At 45.5% G+C, this 24,772-nt stretch overlaps 1 protein-coding gene across 6 annotated transcripts in view; it reads left to right on the top strand.

The window, feature by feature from the left end:
* The window catches only part of KANK1 (KN motif and ankyrin repeat domains 1), a 180,147-nt gene extending 166,520 nt beyond the window's left edge, over positions 1–13,627 (top strand). For 5 of the 6 annotated variants that reach the window (XM_031449804.2, XM_064490250.1, XM_064490251.1 and 2 more), the window contains 8 exons: positions 398–506; positions 1,679–1,921; positions 3,357–3,444; positions 6,431–6,650; positions 9,019–9,161; positions 9,688–9,888; positions 11,948–12,046; positions 12,624–13,627. In XM_031449804.2, coding sequence (XP_031305664.1) covers positions 398–506; positions 1,679–1,921; positions 3,357–3,444; positions 6,431–6,650; positions 9,019–9,161; positions 9,688–9,888; positions 11,948–12,046; positions 12,624–12,686 — 1,166 coding nt within the window. In that variant the 3' untranslated portion in view covers positions 12,687–13,627. The remainder of the gene's footprint in view (positions 1–397; positions 507–1,678; positions 1,922–3,356; positions 3,445–6,430; positions 6,651–9,018; positions 9,162–9,687; positions 9,889–11,947; positions 12,047–12,623) is intronic. The other variant, XM_064490252.1, reaches the window with a different exon arrangement.
* The last annotated feature ends 11,145 nt before the right edge of the window (positions 13,628–24,772 follow it).

The following is a 24,772-nucleotide window of genomic DNA, read 5'->3' as shown; positions in this document are numbered from 1 at the left end:
GGTTATCTCAACTAAAAAAAAAAAAAAAAAAAACCGCTAATAATAATCCCTGTCTTAGTGCCTAGATGGTTTTTTAGGGTCAAGCAAGTGAGACACGGCATCACTTGATAAACAGTAAAGCCTGACACAGATGCTAGTCGTCACTGCTTTTGTTATGTCTGGAACAACTGGTGGACTTTTTTTTCCAGTTAAAGAATGTTATTAATGGAACTTTGAATTATTTTCTTTGCACACACACAATTTTCCAGTGGATTTTGGGCACGTTTCTCATAGATACATGCCAGGATCTGTATTTACATGAATAAAAAAATGTCCATGAAGAAGGAGTACTTATTCACTTAACTTTCACGGGTGTGAGTTATATCCATTTTGGTCACCGTGGTTCACTTTCTCACAGTATGCACAAATAATGAAAGCGCACTGAAGTCCATCATGAAGAAGAAAGATGGCAACAGAGACTCAAATGGAGCAAAAAAGAATCTTCAGTTTGTCGGCATTAATGGAGGGTAAGGAAGGATGGTGATGCTAGTGGTTATACGTGGTCTGTCTGTTTTCTTTGCCTCCTGCCTACTCGAGTCGTGTTAAAAGGTGCCTTGTCTGGGACGCTGCCCCATCTGGGTGACGGACGATTCCCTCCTCAGAAGGGTGCATGTGGGCTTCTTTTCTCTCTTCTTGCTGTCTTTAAGGATAGATCCCTCTTGAAAGGATAGCTGATGAAGCTGAGTGATTTACATCTTCTTGCCTCTGGTCTGAAACAAATGGTCTCTAACAAAAGCGGCAGCAGCAGGCTCCCCGCTCTGTTGGACAGCTTGTACTTAACCTGTGTCAGAACTCAGCAACAGATAGAGACAGAGTGCATCACTCCCTGGGCCAGTGGTAGCCACCCACTCTCCAGAATGGGGAGTTGTTTCGCTTAATCTCCGTGTTTACAAACAAAATTGTAGGGCCTTTCATCTGAAGAGTAACCTCGCCATGCCATCAGTTCTTTTCTAAACAGAATGTGTGTTAGTTGTTAATTCTTTCTCTTTTAATTGGCCCAGGTAAATAGGTAAGCCTGTTTGTCCTCCTACAGTTGAATCAAAGCAGTTAATCTGTTAATACACAGCCTCAACAAGAAAGCAGTAGTGCAGAGTTAGCTGAGATAATATTGATAGTAAAGTGTACCACACAAAGATTTAACTTAGTGCCTGTTTTCCAGATCTTTTTATTGAGTAATGTGGCCCACATTTTTAGAGGGCACGTACCAGAAGAACAATTGGTTACCTACATAATCTGTTCACCTTGACACTGGGAGAATTAATGGAACAAAATAGGAAGAATGAAAGGGAGGAAGAAAAGGATCAGGAAAAATGAACAGCTGCAGACCTGGTTTCCACAAAATAAGTTTCCTTTCATTTGTACTAAGCCAGAGGTGCTATAGATAGGCACATACACTATATATAAAATCTTTTCTAAAAGTGGTATACGATACCAATTGGCAACCTAGGTTATCCCTTTTGAGAACCCATTGACAACCACCAGAGTTTTAGTAGACCATATTCCAAACTTCAGAGTACAGGGTCTAAAACCACTGGTGAAATTTCTGGAGTCAGTTAGCAACTTTACCTTTATAAAAATTTCTGTCACTGGGTCTTTATGGGCACACCTCGCATCTCCTGAACTCCCAATTGCCACCTAGGTATGAAACAACTTCAAGTGATGATTCCAGCTCAGATGAAAGCTCTTCTTCCGAGTCAGATGACGAGTGTGATGTCACTGAGTATCCTCCTGAGGAAGAGGAGGAGGAAGAGGAGGACGAAGACAGTCGGGGGATGGCAGAAGGGCACCATGCAGTTAATGCTGAAGGTTTCACGTCCACCAGGGTGGAAGATGAAATGCAGGTTCCAGAATGTGAACCTGAGAAGGTGGAAATCAGAGAGAGGTGTGGTACATTCCCCTCCCCTCCCCTCCCCCTTCACACGTTTGACGTACTTTGGCCTGGAATTGGCCAGCTAGGAGATTGTGCAGTTGTATCTATAACTTTGGTCTCTCCAATCTCCAAAGAAGAGCTAAACTTTACCTGTTCCTCAGAAGTATGTACATCTTGTCATGATACTAATAAATACAGATGCATAAGTGATAACTCCTGGATCTCTTGTGGTAGTAAAGAAAAGATCCTGATAGCTGTTCACCTTTGGTTCTTTAACCATTTGCTACCTAATTTTATATGTGGGGTCACCATCCGCCTAACTGTTAAGCTCCACTAAAGTTTACATTGTTTGAACAACCCACCTTATATTTAAGGCACGAATTAGAACTTTTTTGCCGTCAGCATCTTGCACATTTCAAAGTTCCAGTTTTATCATTAGCCATTTCTCCTCGTTCAGGTGTCAGTGCTGTTATTACAGGATCATTGTGTGTGAGAGGAACAGCTCTTGGCCTCAACCAAAGGTCACATTTACTATAGAGATGATGTGACCCGTCACATGTTCGCATTTTGTTGCTCCCTGAGTGATGAGGGACACCATGAGAATGGGTTTGGGAATAACATAAAGAACAGCTAAAATACCAAATAAGCACTCTGGTTGGCTGACACAGGGACCTGAAGGTGTAGTCGACTGTGAAAACCTAGCAAGTACGAAATTGATGCTTATAAAACAGAGACGATAGAACAGGTGGACGTTTCAGGGTGGTTTTTACCCATGTAAAGTATAAATAGAGCATTTCAGAAAACTTACCTCTATTTAATCTGGCGAAAGAAAGTTTCCTGCATTAACACAAGGTAAGTGTCTTTAGTTTGTATTTCCAAGTATTTTCAAATGTCTCAATATCTTGACATCTGTTGCCTTTTTTTTAACAGCTTTATTGAGGTATAATTTACATACCAAATGTCCCCTGACTTTTAAGTTGATATTTTCATATGGGTTAAAAAACATTTCTTGAATCATCAGATGTGATTTCAGATGTGTGATTTACTGGTCAGCATAGTTGGGTATGTGGTAATTCAGACCTCTTCAACCCTTGAAGACTAAAAATATTTTTAGAACTTAGAACTTAGACTAAACTTAGCACAAAAGCAGCAAAAAAAAAAAAAAATCTCCAACTATTATTCCATAGTACCACACAGGCCATGGGGTGAAGCTGAAAGCTACCCTTGTGAAAAGACCCAAGCGCTGGCTGGAAGCATTGGCTCTGTGTGGTAACATCAGCCCTCGGGTGCCTGGACTACCACCAGGCAAGCCCCTAGCACCACCACGGCCTGCCCAGGTTGACTTGGGACCTCTTGTCTTGTAAAGAGTTCTGGAGTTTGAGGTAAAGGTGCCTTTCTTTTTGTAGCCAGTCACAAGCTCTCTTTCTTTTATTTTTCCCCCTTTTAGATATGAATTAAGTGAAAAGATGTTGTCTGCCTGCAACTTGCTGAAAAACAATATAAATGACCCCAAAGCTTTGACCAGCAAGGATATGGTGAGTCTGACCTGCAGATGCTGTCCCCAGTCAGCACAGAGCACCTGAGCAGACACCACCCTTAAGGCATCTCTAGCCTGCCCCTGAGCTGCTGTTGCCTGCATGCTTTCCCCCAAGACTATTTATAGCATGTGTGGGCAGAGTGAGCACGTGTGCCCTGCTCGCTGGACCGCACTGTGAACATTTCCCTCAGGCCCAACTTCATACATCCTTTCTCCACCCTGTACTTTTCCTGGGGGTGGTGCATCTGCAAGGCATATACTTGCATGTGGAAGGGAGGGCTAATTGCAGTCATTCGTCATCTTCCTACATGTTCTGCTGTTTACAGAACCTTGTGATCCGGGGAGCAGAATCCTGGAATTTTTTGTTCTTTAAGTTAGCCTGTGTTTTCAAAAGAAACCTATGTTGGCCGAGGTCAACATTCCTTTTAGTTATGAAACTGCATATTATGTTCTGGTGTGGGATACAGGCGGGCACTATTTTTAAACCTAGAAATAACTGCACTTGTCATCTTCTCACAGTTTTGAGAGATTCAGAAGCAAACAGCAGAGAGGTCGATGGTTGCTTTAGGGAGTATGAATGCACAACATAGGACAGGTAGATGTTTCCTTGGCAATGGTGAATTTCATGTCGTTGCCAAGTATGTTGCTCTCCCATGCACTGGTGGTGTTTAGATGTGCAAGCTTCTTTCATAGGACGGACCAACCTTCTGGTTGACAGCTCTGTTCAGTGCATTTAGAAAGTGTAGTATCATGTTTTTTTAGGTGGTCGTGTGCATTTGAGTCTTTGCATATTGGTGGTAGATTTAATACGAAGTTTTATGCTGAATAATTTAAGTCCGCAGCTAGTGAGAAAGTTGATTCATAGGTCTCACAAGATTATAGACTTATGAAACCAAAATGTGGGGACCAGAAGGGACTTATGCAATTCTTTAATGCTAGAAAGACAAATAGTTTCCCTTGTACAACGAGCACAGTCTGAGGAAGAATTGGCGATGGCTGTCACCGGCCTGGGAAGTGTGTGGGTGGTGTGTCCCTGAGGCTCCTCTATTCTGGTTCATCCTGCTTTAACTGAGGCACTGAAGATTACAAGTCTTGTCTGGACTGTCAACTATCGGTTAGTGCTGGGGCTAGATTATACCTTTCTTGAGTACTGGTCCATGTTGTGTTTATCCGACCCGGCTAAATCATATTACCTTATTGTATAGCTTCTTTTTTTAAAATTGTGATATTGTCCCAAATTTGTTTATATTGCTATAGAAACAAATTTATCAGAACCAGCTGAGTCTTGACATTCAAACACATGGCAGTGATGCTTACAGAAGGAAGTACTAAATGAAGTCCCTGGCCTGGGGGGACATGGAACTACGTGCTGGACTCCATCAGTATAGACTAAGTGCCTGTCTGTGCCTTGGTCACAAATAGTAAAACCATGAAAGGTCACTGTAGTGTTAATATTTCCCACTAGATTTAACCTGAACTTAAAACTGGTGCTTTCAGACCCCAGATTTTATAGCCATAATACATTTTTTCTTTTATCTTCCCCAAAATACTAGGTTACATGGTCCTCAGGGAGGACTTTACACTTCAGCAACCTTAGTTGTCAATCATATTGTTGGGCGCACGCTCCATGATTGGTGCATATTTTTGTTAATTGAATATTTATGCAGTGAAGAGGTGTTTAAAGTACTGTGCTGTGAAAAGTAGCAGACATGTGAACGGTGAATGGTCACAGTGCCAGGGCCGTGTGACCGTATCAGGACACTGAATATGTAGCTTTCACAGAGTTCGACACCCAGATAACATAACTTCCCTTCCTTCTGTGTGAGGAATCTGAAGAAATTGAAATCTGAATATGCGAAAGAGTGGGCAGGAAAAAAGAAAAATTAGATGAACTCTTTCCTGGCCAGGACCCTTCTCATCCAGTGTCCCAAACTGTCACGGAATGGGCTCCACCTGAATAATCACTAGCAGGAAGGTGGAGAGATGGGTGTTCTACAGTCCCACTTCCACCTTTTCTATAGGAAAAAGACTGCATGGGTTCTGGTGCTTTTGACATAAGCTTTCTGTCTTTCTTGATATATTTTTAAACCTGTAAAGAGCAAGCAAAGCATGAATGAATGACAGACTCATATGAAAAGCATGTGGTTTTCCCCATCACCTGCAGTGGCTCTGCACAGGCTACATTGAACTTCATGTCCAAGTTTGGCTTGATGAAACAAGTTCATGTGTCCACAGCCTAAGGGAAGGCAGGTGGGGCTGATGGGCAGATGCAGATGTTCCTAATGAGAAAAGTAATTTGTTCCAGGCCTGTGTTTTAATTCCCTCTCCATGGTTGAACATTTGTATTTGGGATTGGAGTAGGAATTGGGTTGGCTGCATGGTTATGGCCTCCCAGCCTGGTGCCGTGGAGATGCTGAAAGAGTTGAGGTTGGTCTGGATAGGAAGGAAGCACCATAATTAAGAGTGTTAAGTAATTTCTTCTGTCCTCATTGCAAGGCCAGCGTAACCCACATAACATCAATAGCTCAGTAGTAAATGGATCCAGGCCTAAGTGGTTTACATGTACTGCCTCATTTGTCCTCGTCACAAACACTGTGATCATCACAAACACTGTGAAGGAAAGGTATTTTTATTATCCCCGTTTTGTAGATGAGGAAACTGAGGCACAGAGTAAGTGTGTTCCCCAGTTAGCAGAGCCAGAATTTGAACTTTGGTGGCATGACTGTTGTATAGTACTATATGACTTGTTTTATAGAACTTAGAATATGAGTGTGATTTAAAATTAGGAGTGATATTTCTGTTTGGTGTTTGAGGCTTCACTTCGGGCTCTGGGTTTCATTAGTCTTTTTTTTTTTTTTTTTTTTTTTCTTTTGAGAGCAAATTCTAACTGCACACCCTTTGACTATAAAAGGCCTGGCTTCTCGGGCTTTCAGAAAGGTCTATAAATAGAAGAACTAATGGCTGATTGCTCGGTGTTTTGGCAGAGATTCTGTCTGAACACTCTCCAGCATGAGTGGTTCCGTGTGTCCAGTCAGAAGTCCGCCATCCCGGCCATGGTTGGGGACTACATAGCCGCCTTTGAGGCCATCTCCCCCGACGTCCTGCGTCACATCATCAACATGGCGGACGGCAACGGCAACACGGCCCTCCATTACAGCGTGTCCCACTCCAACTTTGAGATTGTGAAGCTGCTCCTGGACGCTGGTACGTGGGCTGTCCCGGTCTCCTCACCAGCACTCAGTTGTGACTCATCTTGAAGGAGCTGGCTGATCCACTCCTCAGTCCTGTGACCGTCCTAAAATCCTTTTCATTGCTTTACCCCATGATGTGGCAAGAATCTCATCCATGAGGCATTCATGGGAGGCCTGAAGTTTAACACAACAGGGTGACACGATGCCATGTCTGTTTTGAAGTAAGGTTTTGAGGATATTCTTGCCGCAGTCCAGTTGCATTCAAATGAGGTGTGTCCCTGGTGACAGATAGGACTCATGTTCCCTCCTGCACTGAATCATGCAGGCTTGGTGGTTCACTCTCAGGGAGCAGAACACTACTCCTAGGGCCGGAGTCACAGCTTTGGTGTTTGCAGGCTGCTGTTTGTCTTTGCTGCATGACTCCTCTCCAGCAGCCTTGCAGAGCTGAGCCGTCAGTCAGGATGGGGACCAAGCAAAGCCACTGTAACAGATTGTGACAGAATTATCACCATTCCCACCAAAATACACCGTTACTGGGGAATCAGCATAGAGCAAAGAAAGTGTTATTCTTATATCCAAACCATAGTAATGAGAACAGTGAAAATTCTTGTTTATAATTGAAACTTGCCGTTCCAGGATATGGTCAATGGATGTATTAAACATGGAGCAAGTCGTGGTACATAGAAGGATCCCCTTGAGAAATAGTGAGCTTTCAACATTCTGTTCAGTGGAACAGCCCAGTGATAGATTTAGTCCCCAGATCACATCTTTTATTTATTTTTGAAATCGATACTTTTATTTCTAGTATGTGACTGATACAGAATTCACAGTACCACAGTCTAACTAGTGGGAACATAATGTGAACATCTGATTTAGAATATGTGATAAAATTGTCCAGTTTTCCTATACTGCTTCTTGACCCAGCTGTCCAGTTTTTTCTGCTCTGTTTTGGTGATGTTGGATTAATGCAGAAAAGAAACCAGATTTACCTTTTTTTCTCTTCTAAGTTTGCTTGTTCCCAGTATAGAGGCCATGTTAGGATAAAACTGCTTCCATCTTACAAGAAGGAATTCCAAGCCTCCTTCCCTTCAGACTTTCCAGACTATAAACAGAGCTGATGATACTATCAGCCCGAGTCACTGGTTAGACAGAGAAGTGGATAATATCCAGGAAAGCTGAGAACAGGATTTCAGGATTGCTCCTGAAAGAAACAGTTTAATCTGCTCTTGGAAAATTTGCATGGACATGATAATTTGGTAAATTAAATGATTTTAATTCCATTGTTGGATGACTTTGCTTCATCACTTTTCTGGATTTACTTCACTTTTTATTGCTCCCCATTATAGACTGAGATGGTGGCTCCATTAAGTGTGTTTGTGAATCTAGGATACCGCCGCGTCAGCGAGGATCTGAGCACCAGAGACACGGAGGAGCCTCCGTGTCTGCTCACCCACTTCTCCATCAGACAGCTTTTTTTTTTCCTTTTCTGTGTTAAAAAAATATAAATGCCATTGTGTAAATGCCATTATGTCCCTAGTATGCAGTTGTCTTAGAACTCAGTTTCCACCAAACGGCTACCGTCTCTTCTCACTCCTGCTGATGGAAACATCCTAAGCACTTTAATTATGTTTGATCACACATAAAAAGCTGCTTTCCTGCACTCTCCATTCCCTTCATTTTTTAAGAAAGTGCTGAAGGAATTTAAAAACGCCTGGAGGCTAATTTAGCCCCCAGGACTCTGTAAGAATTCTAGAACTAGAAAAGGTCTGGTTTATTGGGTCTTGGAGTCCCGGCAGTGTCTGAGGTTTAGTTGCAGTTGCTCTCAGACCAGTTCCTAGAGCTGAGTGTCATGTGACTGGAAGTCTGCTTCCAAGGGCCCAAACGAGTCAGAGCAGCACACTCAGGGTCTTGGGTGAGCAGCGGTCTGTGAGAGCACAGCACCGTGGCCAGTGTTGCCTGCATGTGCCTTTACGAATACTTCTTCCCACTGGAGCACTCACCGCCTTGTTCACTCCAGAACAGTGATCTCCTAGATACAGATTAAGGTCTAGATCTCACATTATTGTTTATTCTTCAAAGCAACCATTACTTAGACCAGCCTCCCAGACCGCCAAGCTGTTGGAGTTCAACCACCAGTTGCAAACAAAAGTGCTGTGAAAGCTTAATGTCATTTCTGTTGCTTCTGGCCTCATGAAATAGAAAAAAAAATTTTTTTCTTTGGTTTGATATGAAAACATCTCTCACGTTTCCTTCTGAACCACTGTGGAACTTTGCCTGAGGCCATTTCTCTGGGCTCTTCCAAGCTCTATACCTTCAGTTCAAGGGGACAGCTGATGCTGTTCGGAGGTGGCTCCTCCCTACAGAGACTCCTGTCTTTGCAGATGTGTGTAATGTGGATCACCAGAATAGGGCAGGGTATACCCCGATCATGTTGGCTGCCCTCGCTGCCGTGGAAGCAGAGAAGGACATGCGGGTTGTGGAAGAACTCTTTGGCTGTGGGGACGTGAATGCCAAAGCCAGCCAGGTGAGCGCACTTGCTGCAGCGTGTGTGCTGGCTAACACAGCTCTGACCCTCACAGGTGCCCCCGCCGTGCACCCTGAGCCCAGTCCATGCGGCCGCCTGCTGGTCCTTGAGGACCGAGTACACCAGTGAAACACGGGCTTCACTGCACATTGGAAACTTCTCCTCCTTTGCCTTGCATTGCCTCTGCTTGGTAGCTTCTTGACTGTCTCCATGCAGTACTGTCTTCATGCCAGGCAGAGTGCCCCTCGTCCAGATGTGTTCACACTTGACTTGTAACGATCCCCTGAACATTTCCAGGTCCTTACTATCCTCAGACAGATCCTCCAAGCTAAAGGGAAAAATTGACTCATTACTTTATAACCTAACTTAATAGCTCATAGCTCATGAGAAACTAGTTTCTCCGTGCCTGCCACCACCCAGCCCCCAGTGATTCCACGTCCACTTTTCCCGTCATCGCACTCCCTCCTCCCCTCCCCCCAGCATAGCCCCATGTACTTCTGAAGTCCGCTGTCATTTCTTCCCACAGGCAGGACAGACGGCCCTCATGCTGGCGGTCAGTCATGGGCGGATAGACATGGTGAAGGGCCTGCTGGCCTGTGGGGCTGACGTCAATATCCAGGACGACGAGGGCTCCACCGCCCTGATGTGTGCCAGCGAGCATGGGCACGTGGAGATCGTCAAGCTGCTGCTGGCCCAGCCAGGCTGCAACGGCCACTTAGAGGACAATGTAAGCTGCCTCTGTGGGACCTCCATGCCAGGGGCCGCAGGGGCACAGGGAGGGCATTCTGTGAGTGTTGCTTGATGGAGGAGTGAGCAGATTCTCCTACATTCTCCTCAGGGATTTGTGTTGCCATCCAGGCCACTTCCCTTCACAGCCCAGCTTGGCAGCATTTACTGGGTGCAAACTAGTACTCCCATTAACTGAAGCCAAGGGCAGAAAGATGAATAGGCCTGACCCTGGAATTCGTAAAGGAAGAAGGTGATGGGCATGTACGAGGACCAGCGTCCAAAGGGAGATAAGAGAATTTTACAATACAGAGTCACAGTCAGCGTGAGCAGCTGCTCAGTGCACCAAGAAGAGAAGGTTAGGTCTCAGTCCATGTGGAAACCCTTCAGTGGGGCCCATTAGAGAGGGTAATTTGTCTCATTTAATCACCTTCTTTTGAGCACATCTTCCCACTCCTTTTCCAGCTGTTCCATCATCGTCACCCTAACCTTCCTCTCCCAGTTCCCAGGCTGTCCCATCCCAGACAGCCTCTTGAGTGGGAAACATTTGAGGGAAAGCTGCTGCTTCTGGGTGTCTCCAGACCAAAGGGGTGGAGTACCGATAGGTCAAGACACAGGAACTAACATTTGGGTGGTGACACGGTTCCGAGGTCCAAAGGTCCCAGAGGCCGGGCAGGGTTGGTTCTGTGTTTCAGAGTTTATCTCTGTGGAGCACAGGTTTGAAACGGAGCTTTCATCAGCTCGAAACACTAAAGGGTTAGAGGGAAAACACCCTCCTTTGTGCTGAACCTCAGATCCCAGTGGGCCCACACCAGCAGGAAGAGCAAGTCAGTGCAGGAATTTACTGGCACGACGGACTGACTGGCTTCTGCGGCTGCAGTGGCCTCCCCAGGAGCATGAGCTGCGGTTGTACCAGGCTCCCCACACCTCTCCTGCAGCAGGGTCCATCTCCAGCTATCTTTCCTCAGGGACAGTCTGTCATGTGCCCTGTTTTTGTTTGTTTGCTTTTACTTCTACTCTCTTCCAGCAAATAGCAGCTTGTAGATAGAGTAATAAGAGGCCACTGAGCCACAGTGACTTCCTGAAATCCTGGTCACCTCAGTCTGTTGTCTGCCTCCTTATTCTTAAAGGAAAAGGAGGACATCCCACTGGCCTCTGGAAGAAGAGTAACTCCTAGAGTTCACAGAGCAGGAGGGAAGACCATGAGGTTCAAACCACACACAAATTGTTTCCTGCTGCTGGTGACCAGAAAGAAATACTTTTTCTAAGACTAGACAGAAAATACGTTGTGCTGGGTTTTTTGTTGGTTTTTTTTTTTTTTTTTTTTTTGTCATTTTAATAGTATTATTACTTTTGATTGAGATACAGTGGATGTACAATATGCTGTTTTTTGTCCTTATGTATCTTTATATCCATTTAAATTCCTGCAACTTAATGGAAATCAAACATTTAGCTGAAAATAAATTTTCCCTCGTATTTCCATAAGATACATTTCTGCAAGTCAGCAGGATTCAGTGCTTCCACATAGATGTGACCTGTTGCCTTCTGTAGGGGTGCTTAGGGCTGTAGGATTAGCTCCCTCCTCAGGAGGAAAGTTAAGAGATCCTTGGCAAACTGCAGGGCATCAAAGTATACACCATGTTCCTTGACTGCTCCTTAGCAAGTGTAAGGAAAAAAAGAAGCTAAATTATGTTTCTGCCCCCCACCTCCTGCTGCCCCCTGCTGGAGGGCAGGGTAGTTTAATTAGAGTTTGTCATGGGCAGTGGGCTTCTGCTGAGGCTCCATGGTGTGCAGATCTATAAGCTGAGCATGTGAGGCAATGACAGAGGGGATGGGGTGATTTCTCTTCTTGACTGAGGGCAGGGTGGGGGCTGTGCCTCTGTCATCCTTGTGTCCTTCAGGCTTAGCACCTCCAGGTCCAGAAAAGTTTCCCAAAGGACTTAACAAATGGCTAGACTGGAAAACCTTATCTAATTGAGAAAGTCTTGAGTTGTTGCCTTTTGGCAGCCTGGAAGTTTGAGAAACCCAACCTGGTCTTGTTGTTTTCATCTCATCTTAAGGATGGCAGCACCGCGCTCTCAATAGCCCTGGAAGCAGGACACAAGGACATCGCCGTTCTTCTGTACGCCCACGTCAACTTCGCCAAAGCCCAGTCTCCGGTCAGTGTCGTGCACCTGGCATTTGTGAACAGGCTGAAAGCCACCAGACTAGTGGGCCCCCTTCCTCGGGGAGTTGACAGGAGATGCAGGTTTTATGGTGATTCTGAAAATCAAAGTTTTAGTCTGGAACCTAAGAGTTCATCATTTTTGTCCCACCCAGAAGGCCAAGAGTGCTAATGGTTAGTGCAGCAGAGGCTGGACGCCTGCTCGTCCTCACACCCTCACAGGAAGGGTTTATTCTGGGCAGAATTATCCAAATGGCACATCCTGAGCCCATAAATACATTTCACCACCTTCCTGGATTTTTCCTTAAGCAGACAGTGATCAGCAGCCTGTGGTCCCAGAGTCCACTCTTAGCAGGAAGCTGACTTCCCAGGACAGCTGGACACAGCACTGCTGAGCCCAACTGGCCCCAGAGCTGTTCCTGCTAGTGGACCTGTGTGCTGTGTTCCAGCTCTCCTCACTCTGGCTCATGGGTGGTGATCAGCTGTGGTGGACGGAGTTCCTATGTCATAGAGGACACATCTGCCTGAGATCACTTATTAACCCCCAGTTTTTTTCCTTTCCTGGTCTCTAGGGCACCCCTAGGCTTGGAAGGAAGACATCTCCTGGGCCCACCCACCGAGGTTCATTTGATTGATTATGTGCAAATAGCTGTCCATACACATGCCACCATTTAGCTGCTAATTGTTCCTGTTGGGGTGACAGATACTGAATGTATATTGTGCCTGAGCTCACCAGCAAACAGAACGCGTAAAGTCAAGGGCTGAAGGCTGGAGCTGTCACAGCGGAAGCGAGCCAGCGGGAGATTGCTTGCTGGGCACACACCGCCTCCCTCCTGGCCACCTTCCCTCTGTGTAGGGCACACTTGCTGTTGGGTCATTGCTCCGTTATGTACAGTTGTAGGAAGTTGTAACCTGAGCTGAGAGGGCAGCTTCTGTTGCTTCTCTCCACCTTCCACCTCTGCTGAGAAGTGTCAGGTTCTCACTGACACGGTGTTTTTAAATTTTTCCACAAGTATTTATATTTACGGAATGTGGAACCATTAAAAAGCTCTTTGACAATTCCATTCCAGGATGGTTTTGTTGATTTTTTTTTTCGTCTTTATGATTTTAAAGTAAGGAAGTCGAGATGACTTTGATCATCAATTGGGCCTGGTCTGGTAGGTTTCTGGTTTAAAAATAAAAGATAGAAAGTCTGAAAACTTAGGACAGGAAGTCTTTCTGGTTGGTTTTATCTTGGTGGATGTATTGTATGACTTTTTATATAAAGGGTATCTATATAAAATTGATGCAGTATTTTCAACTTTTATATTCTATAGTAATTAAAGACATGATGAATGACATGTAACATTACCATATTTTTATTAATAATTGCACAGCTCTGTATCTAATGACAAAGGTTGACTTGTGTTAGAGGAATTGGCCATATATTTGCCTCTAGAAAAACCTAGTGTAGTTCTCCACGTATTTATGGATTCCTTTATCCCATGTCACATTTACTTTGGTCTTATATGTATTTAAATGTTTGAAGTGCCTTAGACTCTTGCCATATTTTCAGAATAAAATTTCATTAAGCTCTTTTGCTTGTCCCTGCTTCATCTCTGACAGCTGTCTGCCCCTATCCTATTGACTTACAGCAGTGGCAGCAAAGGCTGATGGATGGAGCACGCGGGGAGGGTGAGTGCCTGGTCCACTGGTCTTGGGCTTTGACAAGAGGAGACGTCTTCTGAGAGCACTACTCCGTTTCCAGCTCTGCTCATTACTCAGGTTGCACGTCATGAGTGTGAAATTTAAGACCTTATTAGGCAAACAGTTCGTCAGACAGGTAACCTCCAAGTTAACCCCAGTGAGCTAACTGTTCTCAGGTGCAGAAGCACACTGGGCCTTGACTCTGATTGCCGGGGGGGGGGGGTGCAGCTGCTGGGGGACTGGTGGAAACCTGCAGTGACGAAAGGAAAGATGAAGCCAGACAGACGTTTTATTTCAGTGTGCTGTTGGCCATCCAGCACCTGTTTTCAAGTCCTTTTTAAAAAGTAAAGGGGATTGAGTCTATCTCGTTGAAAAGAAGCCTGGCAGGCAAAATGCAGACTAGGTGTTTGGGCACAGTTGCTGGCAGTGAATTTTAACTGAGGCTGTTTGTGGAAGCCACGTGCATTGGAAATGTCACTGAGGCTTTTCTTAAACCTCTCTTTCTTTCATTCCTTTCTTTCGTTTATTCATTGATTATTGAGCTCGGGAAAGAGGCCAGAGAATAGATTTTTTCCAACAGGTGTGTCACCACAGTGCTGGCACAGGCACAGCTGCTTCGTGGACTCAGAGGTTTGCATCTTCAGAGAACTGGAGGGACTGTGAAGAGTGCTGGGGGTTCAGGCCAACCTTGGGCGGTCACAGATGCTCTCCCAGCACTGAGTCCGGGCCTCTGGGACAGAGGGACCGTCCTCTTCCATGAACCGTGAAAGTGAGGTCACAGCTTCGTCGAGTCACGAGCGCCTCTTTCGCTCCCAGGACAGACCTGCTGCCTCTGGGATTTGGGCTAAATTTCAGTTCAGATAGTTATTCAAGCCCAAGTTCCTTCAGACCTGAAATAGCACAATAAATTAAAGCAGAAGCGTTTTGAAGAAAAGTGGGGCCCTGAGTTTTCTGCCCCTTAATGGCATGACTAGCCTTTTGAGCAAGAAGGCTGTGTCTCAGGTGGTTTGCAGTCCTGGGAATTTCCTTTGTTCCGTTTGAGAAAAGAAGGCATTAATGTCGTCCGTGCATGAGAAAATGAATTCCTGCATATGTGTTCTGCATTTCAGATTTCTTGTGCTGAGTTTTGCAAAAGAAAATGAGTGCTTGTTTTATTGTGGAATGAGGTCTTTAAGGAGCTAACTTCTGGGTAATGTATGCTGGCTTGCGCCTTGTTTGCTTCGCTAACTCTGGGCACTTAGAGTGCTTTTTAGCTTGGGATCTTGGCACACTATATAAACCAGCCTGACTCTCCCCATTGGTACAGCTGCAATTTATTGAGGCACGAGTCCATAAAGGGATTTGTGGCAAGACGCTTGGGCAAGGTCCCCAAGTGAGGCCAGCACAGGGATGGAGACTCCTGAGTTTATTTTCCAGCTTAAGTGAAAAGAAGGCTAAACCTTTAAGTGACAGAGAGCCAACTTCCCGGACACCCTTGCCCTGGAAATTTAGAAGCTAAAGACCAGACTCTTCCCCAGGACAAAAGGAATAGAGCAGTGGGAACTCTGAGACTTTAGTGTTTAAAAAAAAATAAAAATAAAACTGACAACTTTACCTGCTGCCAATATGATTAAATGGACTAAATTCTGTACTTGCCATGGGGGAGGGGGCCTTGCTTCTGGTACTAGTCCCCAGAATATGTGAAGTTGGGCCCTTACTGGTAAGTTGCCAATACGCTAATGGGAACAGCTGTATCCCAGACTTCGTGATACTGAAATACTGCAGATAAGTAACAGCCCTTACGGATGGAATCAGTTGAGAAAACTGCTATTTTTACCTTGAAGGAAATAACATTTCTTTACATTCTAATGGGTCCTTTTGGGATGGGGGGAGCCTGCTGCAATCAGAGATAATTTAATTTTTGTGATGCTTTTCGGTTAGCTTTCCCCTTCACATCATGCATAAGAATTTCCTGAGGGAGCTGGTGAAAATGCATATTCTGGCCCCCCACCCCCACCCCGAGGATTCTGATTCTTAAGGTCTGGGAACCTGCATTGTTAACACGCCTCCCAGGCACTTCTGGGTGTGGCCTTTGGCCTGCACTGAGAATGTTACTATTCCTGAATTGTGAGATGCTACCCATATGTTCTTTTCCAGACAAGTTAGGTGGGGTGGGGAAAGCCAGAACAAAACAAGAAACATTACATTTAGCCTTTTACCTTTGGTATATATAGTCTTGGTGTGGCATTTTTCCACGTTCAGTGGCATGTCTGCCACTTTCTCCTGGAGTATAGTCACTTACAAATGGCCAGGAATCATGGCTGCCATGGATCCCAGGTTGTGTTTATGGGACGAGAGGAGGGGGTGGCTCTGTACACGAGCGACGGCAGTTAAGCAAGCAGACAGCTCTTGGAGTATTTTCGTAAGATGATCTTTTCCTTGCCCACTTCCTCCTGAAACAAGACTATTACTGCACAGGAAGAAGGTCGTGACCTGTTGCTTTGGCTTTGGAATAAAGACGGTTTTCTGTTTTCTCTTTTACTGAAAGCACATTTTTTTCTAAGCCCTGAACCTTTACCAGAGACTATTTAGTGCTACTTTCTGCCATAAGGAAATTGCTAATCATATGTTTACTATGTTGTTGTTCAGCATGGCTGTAATTTAGAAGCCAGCTGATCATAAAAATATATTTAAACTACATTTTGTTAAAGATGATTCTCACAAAAGAATGTAAGCTGAACCACTGGTCACAGTGTTCCAGAGCTGCGTACACTTGCCCTCCCTCCCCACCAAAGTCACGGCTGCTTCCTCTGGGAAGGAACTGGGAAGTCACAGTCAGCACTTATGTGTGAAAGATGGGTTAGTCAGCACTGGTCACGGTGTCCCTGAGATGCCTGGCCTGAATTCTGGCAAAGAGTTTTGTAGAGAAGATAGAGAACAAACCATGTTTTATGGGTGCATGCTTGTACAGATATGTCTGATTTTGAGGACGTTTGGAGAACAGCTGGCATTTTAGGAAATCAGCGGCCCGCTGCCTCTCCGTTAAGACCTTTGATGATTTCACAGGCAAGGGAATGGGAACCATATCCCTAATTTTCAGATAATGGAAGCTGCATGAGAAGTATTCCTAAGGCCAAAAGATAATCTTGTGTTTGGACTGAATTAGGTTTTACACTTGTTCCCTATTCCTCAACCCAGAAAGATCCAGTTAGCCCAGCCCTAGCACCACCTGGAAGGGTGAGGCTGTAAGATGGGGAGGAAGAGAAAATATCTGAGCTGTAGGTGGGCAGGAGCTGCTTCGAAGCTGCTGGTGTCAGGCAGCTCAGCCCTGTAAATGGCAGCTGTCGGGGACCCGGTGCCAGCTGGGCAGGCCACTTACTTCTCATGTGTCAGGCAGCCAAGAGATTCTGGCTCTGATTCCATCTGCTCTGTTACGAATGTGCTTAAATGAACACCTAATAAAGACAATATTCATTAATTAGGTTGAATCCCTGAGAGTTCAGAGGGTTCACCCTCCTGACCACCCCGCCAAACCCTGTCTGAAATTTTCACCCCCAAGAAAAGCCAGCCTTCTGACAGGAAGCTTAGTAAGATCAGCTTTTGTGCTTGGGTTTGTAACACCACCTGCCAGGGCTGCGAAGTTCCATCCCCAGCTGATAAATCCTAATTGAATGAATGAGTGTGAAATGAATGTGTTGGAAGTCAGGAGCGTGTTCCCATTAAGGAAGAGGGGAGGAGATTCCTGAGAGGGGCTGGGAGCTCCTGACAGCGATCTCTCTGTTAGCCTTGAAGCAGCGGCGCTGTTTTGTTCACTTTATGATAATTCATCAGGCTGTATACTGATGATTTGTGCACTTTCCTATGGGTATATTAACTTCCTTTTTTTTTTTTTTTTCATTAAAAGCATGAGACCAACTGATCAAAGAAGATCTTGAGGAAAAGGTTTAGATTTTGTTAATTTGTAGGTCAGTAGGAACAAAGATAAAGTGAATGTAAGACCAGGAGCCCTCAGCCCTGCTGGTTCTTTAATGTTAATACACAGCTTTGCCCATGGTGGGTATGGTGGCCCCTGCATAACCTGGGATGTTAGTCATTCAGGCTGTTTTCGGACACTCCAGTTATTTTTCTGGGTACTGCCTTACGTTAATCTTGACCCTGTGACTTGCTTTGCTCCTGAAATGTTAGTGAGAGTGACATGACATGTGTCCATTCCAGATGGGAGCTTTAACACGACGCTAGCCACGTCACTCAAATCTGGGTGACAGTTGTGTTTCCTCAGGGGCACCCGGTCCACAGTGGGCGACCAACGTGTCAAAAGCCAGTCTGCAGTTCACCGGGTCCTCCTACCCCCTCGTCATGGTGATCCTAGGTGATCCTAGGAGCAAGTGTTGATACGGAAATCAGCCCTCTTCCCCGAGGGACTGCGGGGTGTAGGGTTCTATCGCCGACCTATATTACAGGTATATTGTAATGCTGAGTTAGGGAAGTTTGGTTGCGATTTGTTACCACAGCATAACTTAGGTTTTCTTTATGATACAAAAATTGGTTCCAGGAAGTGGGTGCTGCTGAAACCAAATGGCTCAGTATCTGGTTGGTGGACAGCAAGGACATACATGGTCATTGGAGACTCAGTAATGGAGCAGGAATCTATTTGAGTGACTCTTTAGTTTTCCCAAGAATGGTAAGTACCAGTACCAGCCTAGATGCACAGGAGAGAAGGTAGCCATTACATAGATGCCTTTGGGTACTAAGGACTAAATCTCTTTGGGAAAGGAAGAGCTTTCCTGTGTAGTCTTGTGAGGCAGATTGTATCTTATAAACTCGTAGTTCTCAAACTTGAGCACTCATCAGAATCCCCAGGAGGGATTGTGACAGTGCAGGTTGCTGGGCCCCACCTAGAGTTTCTGATTGAGTAGGTCTTGGAAGAGGCGCAAGAACTGGCATTTCCGGCAAGTTCCCAGGTGATGCTGCTCGTCTGCAGACCACACTTCGAGAGCCATTGCTCGAGGCAAGGGGTGTTATAAGTGGACTTCCCCTTATCTCAACCACAAGTACCTGCTGGACAGGAGTCCTAAGCGTCTGTACTCTTCAGTCTTTGTGGGGTGTTTGTTTGCAGTTTCCAGTGACTAAACCTTACAGTTAGCCTGTTCCCTGTGGAACTTTTGCTCCCCAACTTAAAAATTGAATTTTGTTAAGTTGTGACTGTCTAATGGCAACTCTTTCTTTATACAGCTTGTGTAATAATGTCAAGTGTTTATAAATCCTGTATTCATCCAGAATTGGGTTTCCCAGTTTAGTCAGAGGACTTGAATCACAGCAGTTTCGTAAGAAAAATGACCCACACATTACATTTAGAAAGAAATCTTTATGTACACTGCTCCCACTGAGTGTCTCTTTGTGTTGGCTCACTCCCTCATGAATGCTCGTTGACAAACCACGGTCTCCTTGCGAAACCCCAGTGAGGCATGCAGGAGCCGGTGCGCTGTGTTGCCCTCCTCCCAGCTGCCACTTCTCAATTCCGTCTCTATGTTCTTGTTCTGCCATCGGGCAGAGGCATACAATGCTTTCCCTTTACAGAGCCAGGACAGTGGTCATTCCAGATTCTCAGGCCAAGGTCTGAGAGACAGAGGCATCTGTGAGGGACAGCCACAGGGGCCCCTGGGACCCAGAATCAACTTGAGGGATCTCCCTGCCTGCAGGCACATAGTGCATGTCCATAGCTCTGGGGTCAGAGACTGAATTGAGATGAGTTAACAACAGGGAGGAGAAATCAGTGTTGCCCTGGAAAACTGGGGGCAACTTGTTTATATCCTCCCCCACCTATAAATTAATCTCTGAGAGACAAGACTCACTTTCAGAAAGTACACTTGCTGACACTGATTGATGGCAGGCCTTGAATGACCAAAGAATATTAATGAAGTTCCTCTACATGCCTCACTCAATCATTGTCAGGATATATGACCAATGTATAACCAAATAGCCAGAAGCTTGGTGTCCATCTTAAAAACCCGGCTGTATGTTTTGATCTGGTTAATATTTTAAAAGGTAAAACAGAGTGCTTCCATTTATCTTCATGTGTCCAGGGTTGGGGGATCCCTGCTCAGGAGGCCAGTATACCTGCAGTTGCTAGAGCACAGCAGACTTGGATTTGTGAATTTGTTTTGCCATATTTTTATCTGGGCTTCTAATCCACACTGAAATTAGGGAAGCCAAACACTGCCACTACCCACCAGTAAGTCTTACAAAGATTACTTTTCAATGATCTGTACACATGCTGACTTCTCCTCCATGGGGAGGAGTTTTGTCTAGATGCCACCATAAGAAAGACTGACTGCTACAAACAACCCATCCATCTGGGTAGGGAAATCCCATATTGTCCAAAGTCTCTGGAAATAGACATGGGTGTCACTCTTCTTGTCTTTGCTTCTCCACCTCTGTTCATTTGATGCCTGATGAAGAATGACTTTCCACTTCTTATGCTCATTCGGTGGCTTCTACCGTGATGCTAAATGTCTCTAGAGTTAAAGACCAATGAACGATTTTCACCTCAGGGCAATCAATGCAAGTGAAGAAGCAATCTACAGAAACCTATTTTATTTGAAGGTAGACGTTGCTTCTAATAATTCTTCAAGGGGTGCATCATTCTCTGATTTCTGAGTGGGTGTGTCAGTTATCTGTGGCCACAACAATGCTGTGTAACACACAGCCCTTAGAGCCTCAGTGGCATACAACAGTAAGCAATTACTGCTCACATGTCCAGGTGGTTCTGCCAACTTCGGCCAGTCTCACTCACTGCTGTCAGCTGACTGAGGCTGGCTGTTGTCAGGCAGTGAGGCAGTTCGGGTCTGTTCCACATGCCTCTGATCTTCCAGCTGGATAGCCCAAGCGTGTTCTCATGGCTGCAACAAAAACACAAGAGGAACAAGTGGACAAGGCTTCTTGAGGCTTAGGCTCAGAATTGGCATGTCGTCATTTCCATGGCATTCTCTTGGCCCCAGAAAGTCACAAGACCAGCCCAGATTCAAGGAGATTGGGAAACACATTCTGCCTCTTTTGTGAGAAGAACCAAAAGCCACATGTCAGAGTGTTTGTCTATAGACAAAAGTAAAGGATTTGGAGCTGTGAAATGCAGTAGTCTTTAGTAGTGAGATCTTCCCTCAGTAATAGTTCTGGCCAGAATTTGGAGGTTGCTTAAGGGACATACCTCTCTTACCCTCTGTAAACACCTGCGGTAAAGGGTGGAGACGGTAAATTGGGTCTTTTCTTGAGGCTGATGTTGGCAGAACATTTTTTACGGAGGAGGCCTTATATAAGTCATCAGCATAGCATTATCGCTACCATGACTGTCACCGTGGGGGAGCCCCTGACTAGACTGTCTGCTACAAGGCACCCACAAAGCAGTGGACAGAAAGCAGTAGCTTGTCAGAAATCATGGGGTGGTCCAGAAGCAGGTGGAAAAGAAGAGTGTTGTCATAAAAGAGCCTTGGGAGTTAGTGGTAAATATTTTTGAGAAGGGTCAGAGTAAGGCACAACTGGGGATCTACTAGATTCTCCCATCTGTTCCTACTAAAGAGCCTACACCAGGAAGTGTGAGGGGAGGGGAATTTGATCTCCACAGTCTCTGACTTCCTCCTGACAGAATCAAAGAGGGGACTGGCATGAGTCATGCTGCAGTCTCCTTAAGCGCTTAGCTGGCAAGCATTATTTTCACTGCCGGCCATGGCTCCTTCCTGTGGCCAGCAGGGAAAGGCCACATGATCATTCCTGCGTTCTCGTCCATGACACTGCTCTGAGGCAGTCTTACTGAGTAAGTCTGGCTCCATTTCTGGGCACCTACTCAAAGGCATCACCCTTACCTTTGATAGCAGATCCCAGCCTCATATGTCACGTGGAGCATGGATGTGGATTATGCCATCCTGGGGGGTTGTGAATGTTGAGGTTGGGAATGGGGCAGTTGGCAGAGAGAAGAGCTTTACCACTTGCTAATGAAGTGAAAGGAATTCCTCATTGCTTAACGGTATTTCAACCCTTCTGGCTTACTCTGGATCTAAGCTGTCTACAGAGTCTACTCAAAATATGGAGGCATTCGTTCCTGGTCCCCCTGGAAAAGAGGAGCAGACTACAGTCATCACCTTAGTCAAGCATGAGAAGCAGCCTTACAGGAGAACAGGTGGAACTAATAGGAAGAACAAGGATACAGACTATGTCAACTCTCAGACACTGTGAGAACCACTGAGGATGACGCAGTTAACCAGCCTGAGGCCTGACCCTCCTGGTACCACAGAGGAAGGCTAAAACACCTGTTGGCCTGTGGCTGCAGTCAGACACTGAAGCTATGCTGGAGCTAAAATGGATGTCTTCTCGCATCTGCATCAGAGAGAGCGCAGATGCCATGGAGATACTCTCTGTGCGTGGGCTCCAGGATCACCAGGGTCGGGCTCTGCAGCTGCTCCATTTCCCTTCTAGGTGTTGCCAGAGAATAGGTTCTTGTGTTGCACAGGAAAGAGTTCAAGAGCAAGGCATAGTAGAGTGAAAGTAAGTTTATTCAGGGAGATACACACAGGGAGATGCATGCTCCATAGACAAGAGTGCGGGCCATCTCAGAAGGCAAGAGAGAGCAACCATGAGGTGCAGAGTTGTTTGTCTTTATGGGCTCGGTAATTTCATATGCTAATGTGTAGAATGGTTATTCCATCTATTTTGGGGAAGGGGTAGGGAATTTCCAGGAATTGGGCCCCGCCCACATTTGACCTTTTAAGGCCAGCCGAGGAACTGTCATGGTGCCCGTGGGTGTGCCGTGAGGCTCAAGGTCTACTAGAAGTCGAATCTCCTGCCATCTTGGTTGTGACCAGTTTGTCCTGTCCTCAGTGCTCATTCCTTCAGTGGTTGTGCACTGACCCGTTCCCTCCTGTCTCACAGGGACCACGCTTTCTCCACAACCAAAAAGGCAAGCAGAACCAGCAGCAGTTGCTTTGCTGAGGTTGAGAGGAGGGTACCTGGCACCAGTTCGGTTTAGAACCTGTCCTGTGAGACAGATTCGACAAGGTGTTCAGGGCAAGTCTCGAGGTGGTCGGTGACACATCTGAAGGTCAGTTGTGCAGAAAGGGAAGAGAATAGCTCTGTGCTGCTCCAGGAGGAAGGAGGTCGAGTAGTAAGCCAAAAATCCAATAACCAGAACACAGTACCTTTAAATGGCGCCCCCAGAAGAGAGGGAACCAGGAAAAATCCATTCAACTAAATCAACAAAATAGATGTTTGTTCAGTTAAATGAAGGGTGAATGAGCACCACTGTTCCCTCTGTGAGGGGCCTTGTTAAGGGGTGTGAGAGCTTGTGCAGGAGTCCTGGGGTTCCCTGCCTCACTGACTGCTTCCTCCACTTCCTGAGCCCACCAGCTTGCTTTATTCCTTTCTGCAAACTGGCCTGTCAGCTCCTCCTAGTGGCCAGCATTGGACACACCCAAGCTTGAGCTAGTCTCCAACTAGCAATGGTTTTCCATCAGAAATCATTGGTTACAAATACAACTATGAGCAATTTTTTAAGATCAAATCAGATATCTCAGACTGTACCGTGTATAGTAATGGTAACTGTTGTTTCATGATTTGTGTGTGTGTGTGTGTGTGTGTGTGTGTGTGCTGAGTCACAAGGTAGGATGTATTATAGTCGGCAGGGTAGTTTTAAAAGTTTGCGAAACCCAGATCCAAACATGATGCGACCAGGTTCTCCATAGCTGTGGCTCCTCATGGCAAGGGAGACCAGGAGGAATCATCTTCAAGCAACCATTTCGACTCATTCTGAGTCAGGAACCTGGGGGAGAGAAGGGGTAGCACAAAACAGACAGGATACAGTCCCTTCTCATCTTGGGGGTAATAACAACATAGGTGACAAACAGCCACACCCAAGAAAAGAAAAGCATGTTGTGCTGAGGCAGGCACCTGAGAAAGGACACGGCAGGTAGAGCCCAGGGGAGGGAGAAGGGCTGGGCAGATCTGTTCCGAGCTGTATCATGAAGGACACAAATGGCATGACAGCACTAGTTAAAAAGGGATGTTCACCTCGCCGCAGGCTGGGGCTAGAAGGGACTTTTGGGCTAATGTCACCACCTCATTTTTTCCTGGTAACCCATATTTCTAGCTTCATGGACTATAAAATTTCCAAACTTACAGCACGTGCCTGTCTCTTTCAGAACTGGCCTATTTCTCCCTCTTGTTTTTTTTGACTTCTTATTACACTTGATTTTTGTGTGTGTGGTAAAATATACATAGCATGAGTTTTGCCATTTTGACTATTTTTAAGAGTATGATTCCGTGGCATTAAGTACATTCATGATGTTGAAGAATCATCCCTGACATCCATTTCTAGAACTTTCATCACCCAAATCAGAAACTGTATCTAACCACTGAGCAAAAACTCCTCATTTCCTATTCCCCCTCGCCCCTGGTCACCTTAGTTCTACCTTCTGTCTCTCTGGATTTGCCTTTCTAGATATCTCACATAAGTGAAATAACCATGTAATGTTTGTCTTTTTGTGCCTGGTTCCTTTCACTTAACAGTGTCTCCGAGGTTCATCCACATTGTTGCGTGCGTCGGAAATTCATTCCTGTATAGGGCTGAGTAATAGTCCATTGTGTGTGTGTGTGACATTTTATGTATCCGTTTGTCTGTTGATGGACACTTGGGTTGTTATCTCACCTCATTTTCAGTGAAGGCGCTGAAGCTCTGAGTGGTCACCCCATTACTTGGGGAGAAGCCTGATCAGAGAGACCAGATCTCCTGCCTCCCAGGCCAAGACTGTTTATCACTACATCAGGCTTCTGAGCATGACACCTTTTTTACTTCACATTCTGCTGTGGTTTCAGATAGTGAAAAATGACAAACCCTCATATAGCACTTAACTATGTACCAGGCGCTGTTCTGAGTGCTTTCTGCATGCCAGCTCACTTCTCCTCATCATAGACCTACGAGGCAGATATACACTATTGCTGTCCCCTCTTTACGGATAAGGAAACAGGCATGGAGAGGTTAAGCAACTTGCCCAGTGTCACACAGCTATTAAGT

This window comes from Camelus dromedarius, chromosome 10 (genome assembly GCF_036321535.1).
Source record: "Camelus dromedarius isolate mCamDro1 chromosome 10, mCamDro1.pat, whole genome shotgun sequence".
In the NCBI taxonomy this organism is placed as follows: Eukaryota; Metazoa; Chordata; class Mammalia; order Artiodactyla; family Camelidae; genus Camelus; species Camelus dromedarius.
This window is presented reverse-complemented; position numbering and strand designations above follow the sequence as displayed.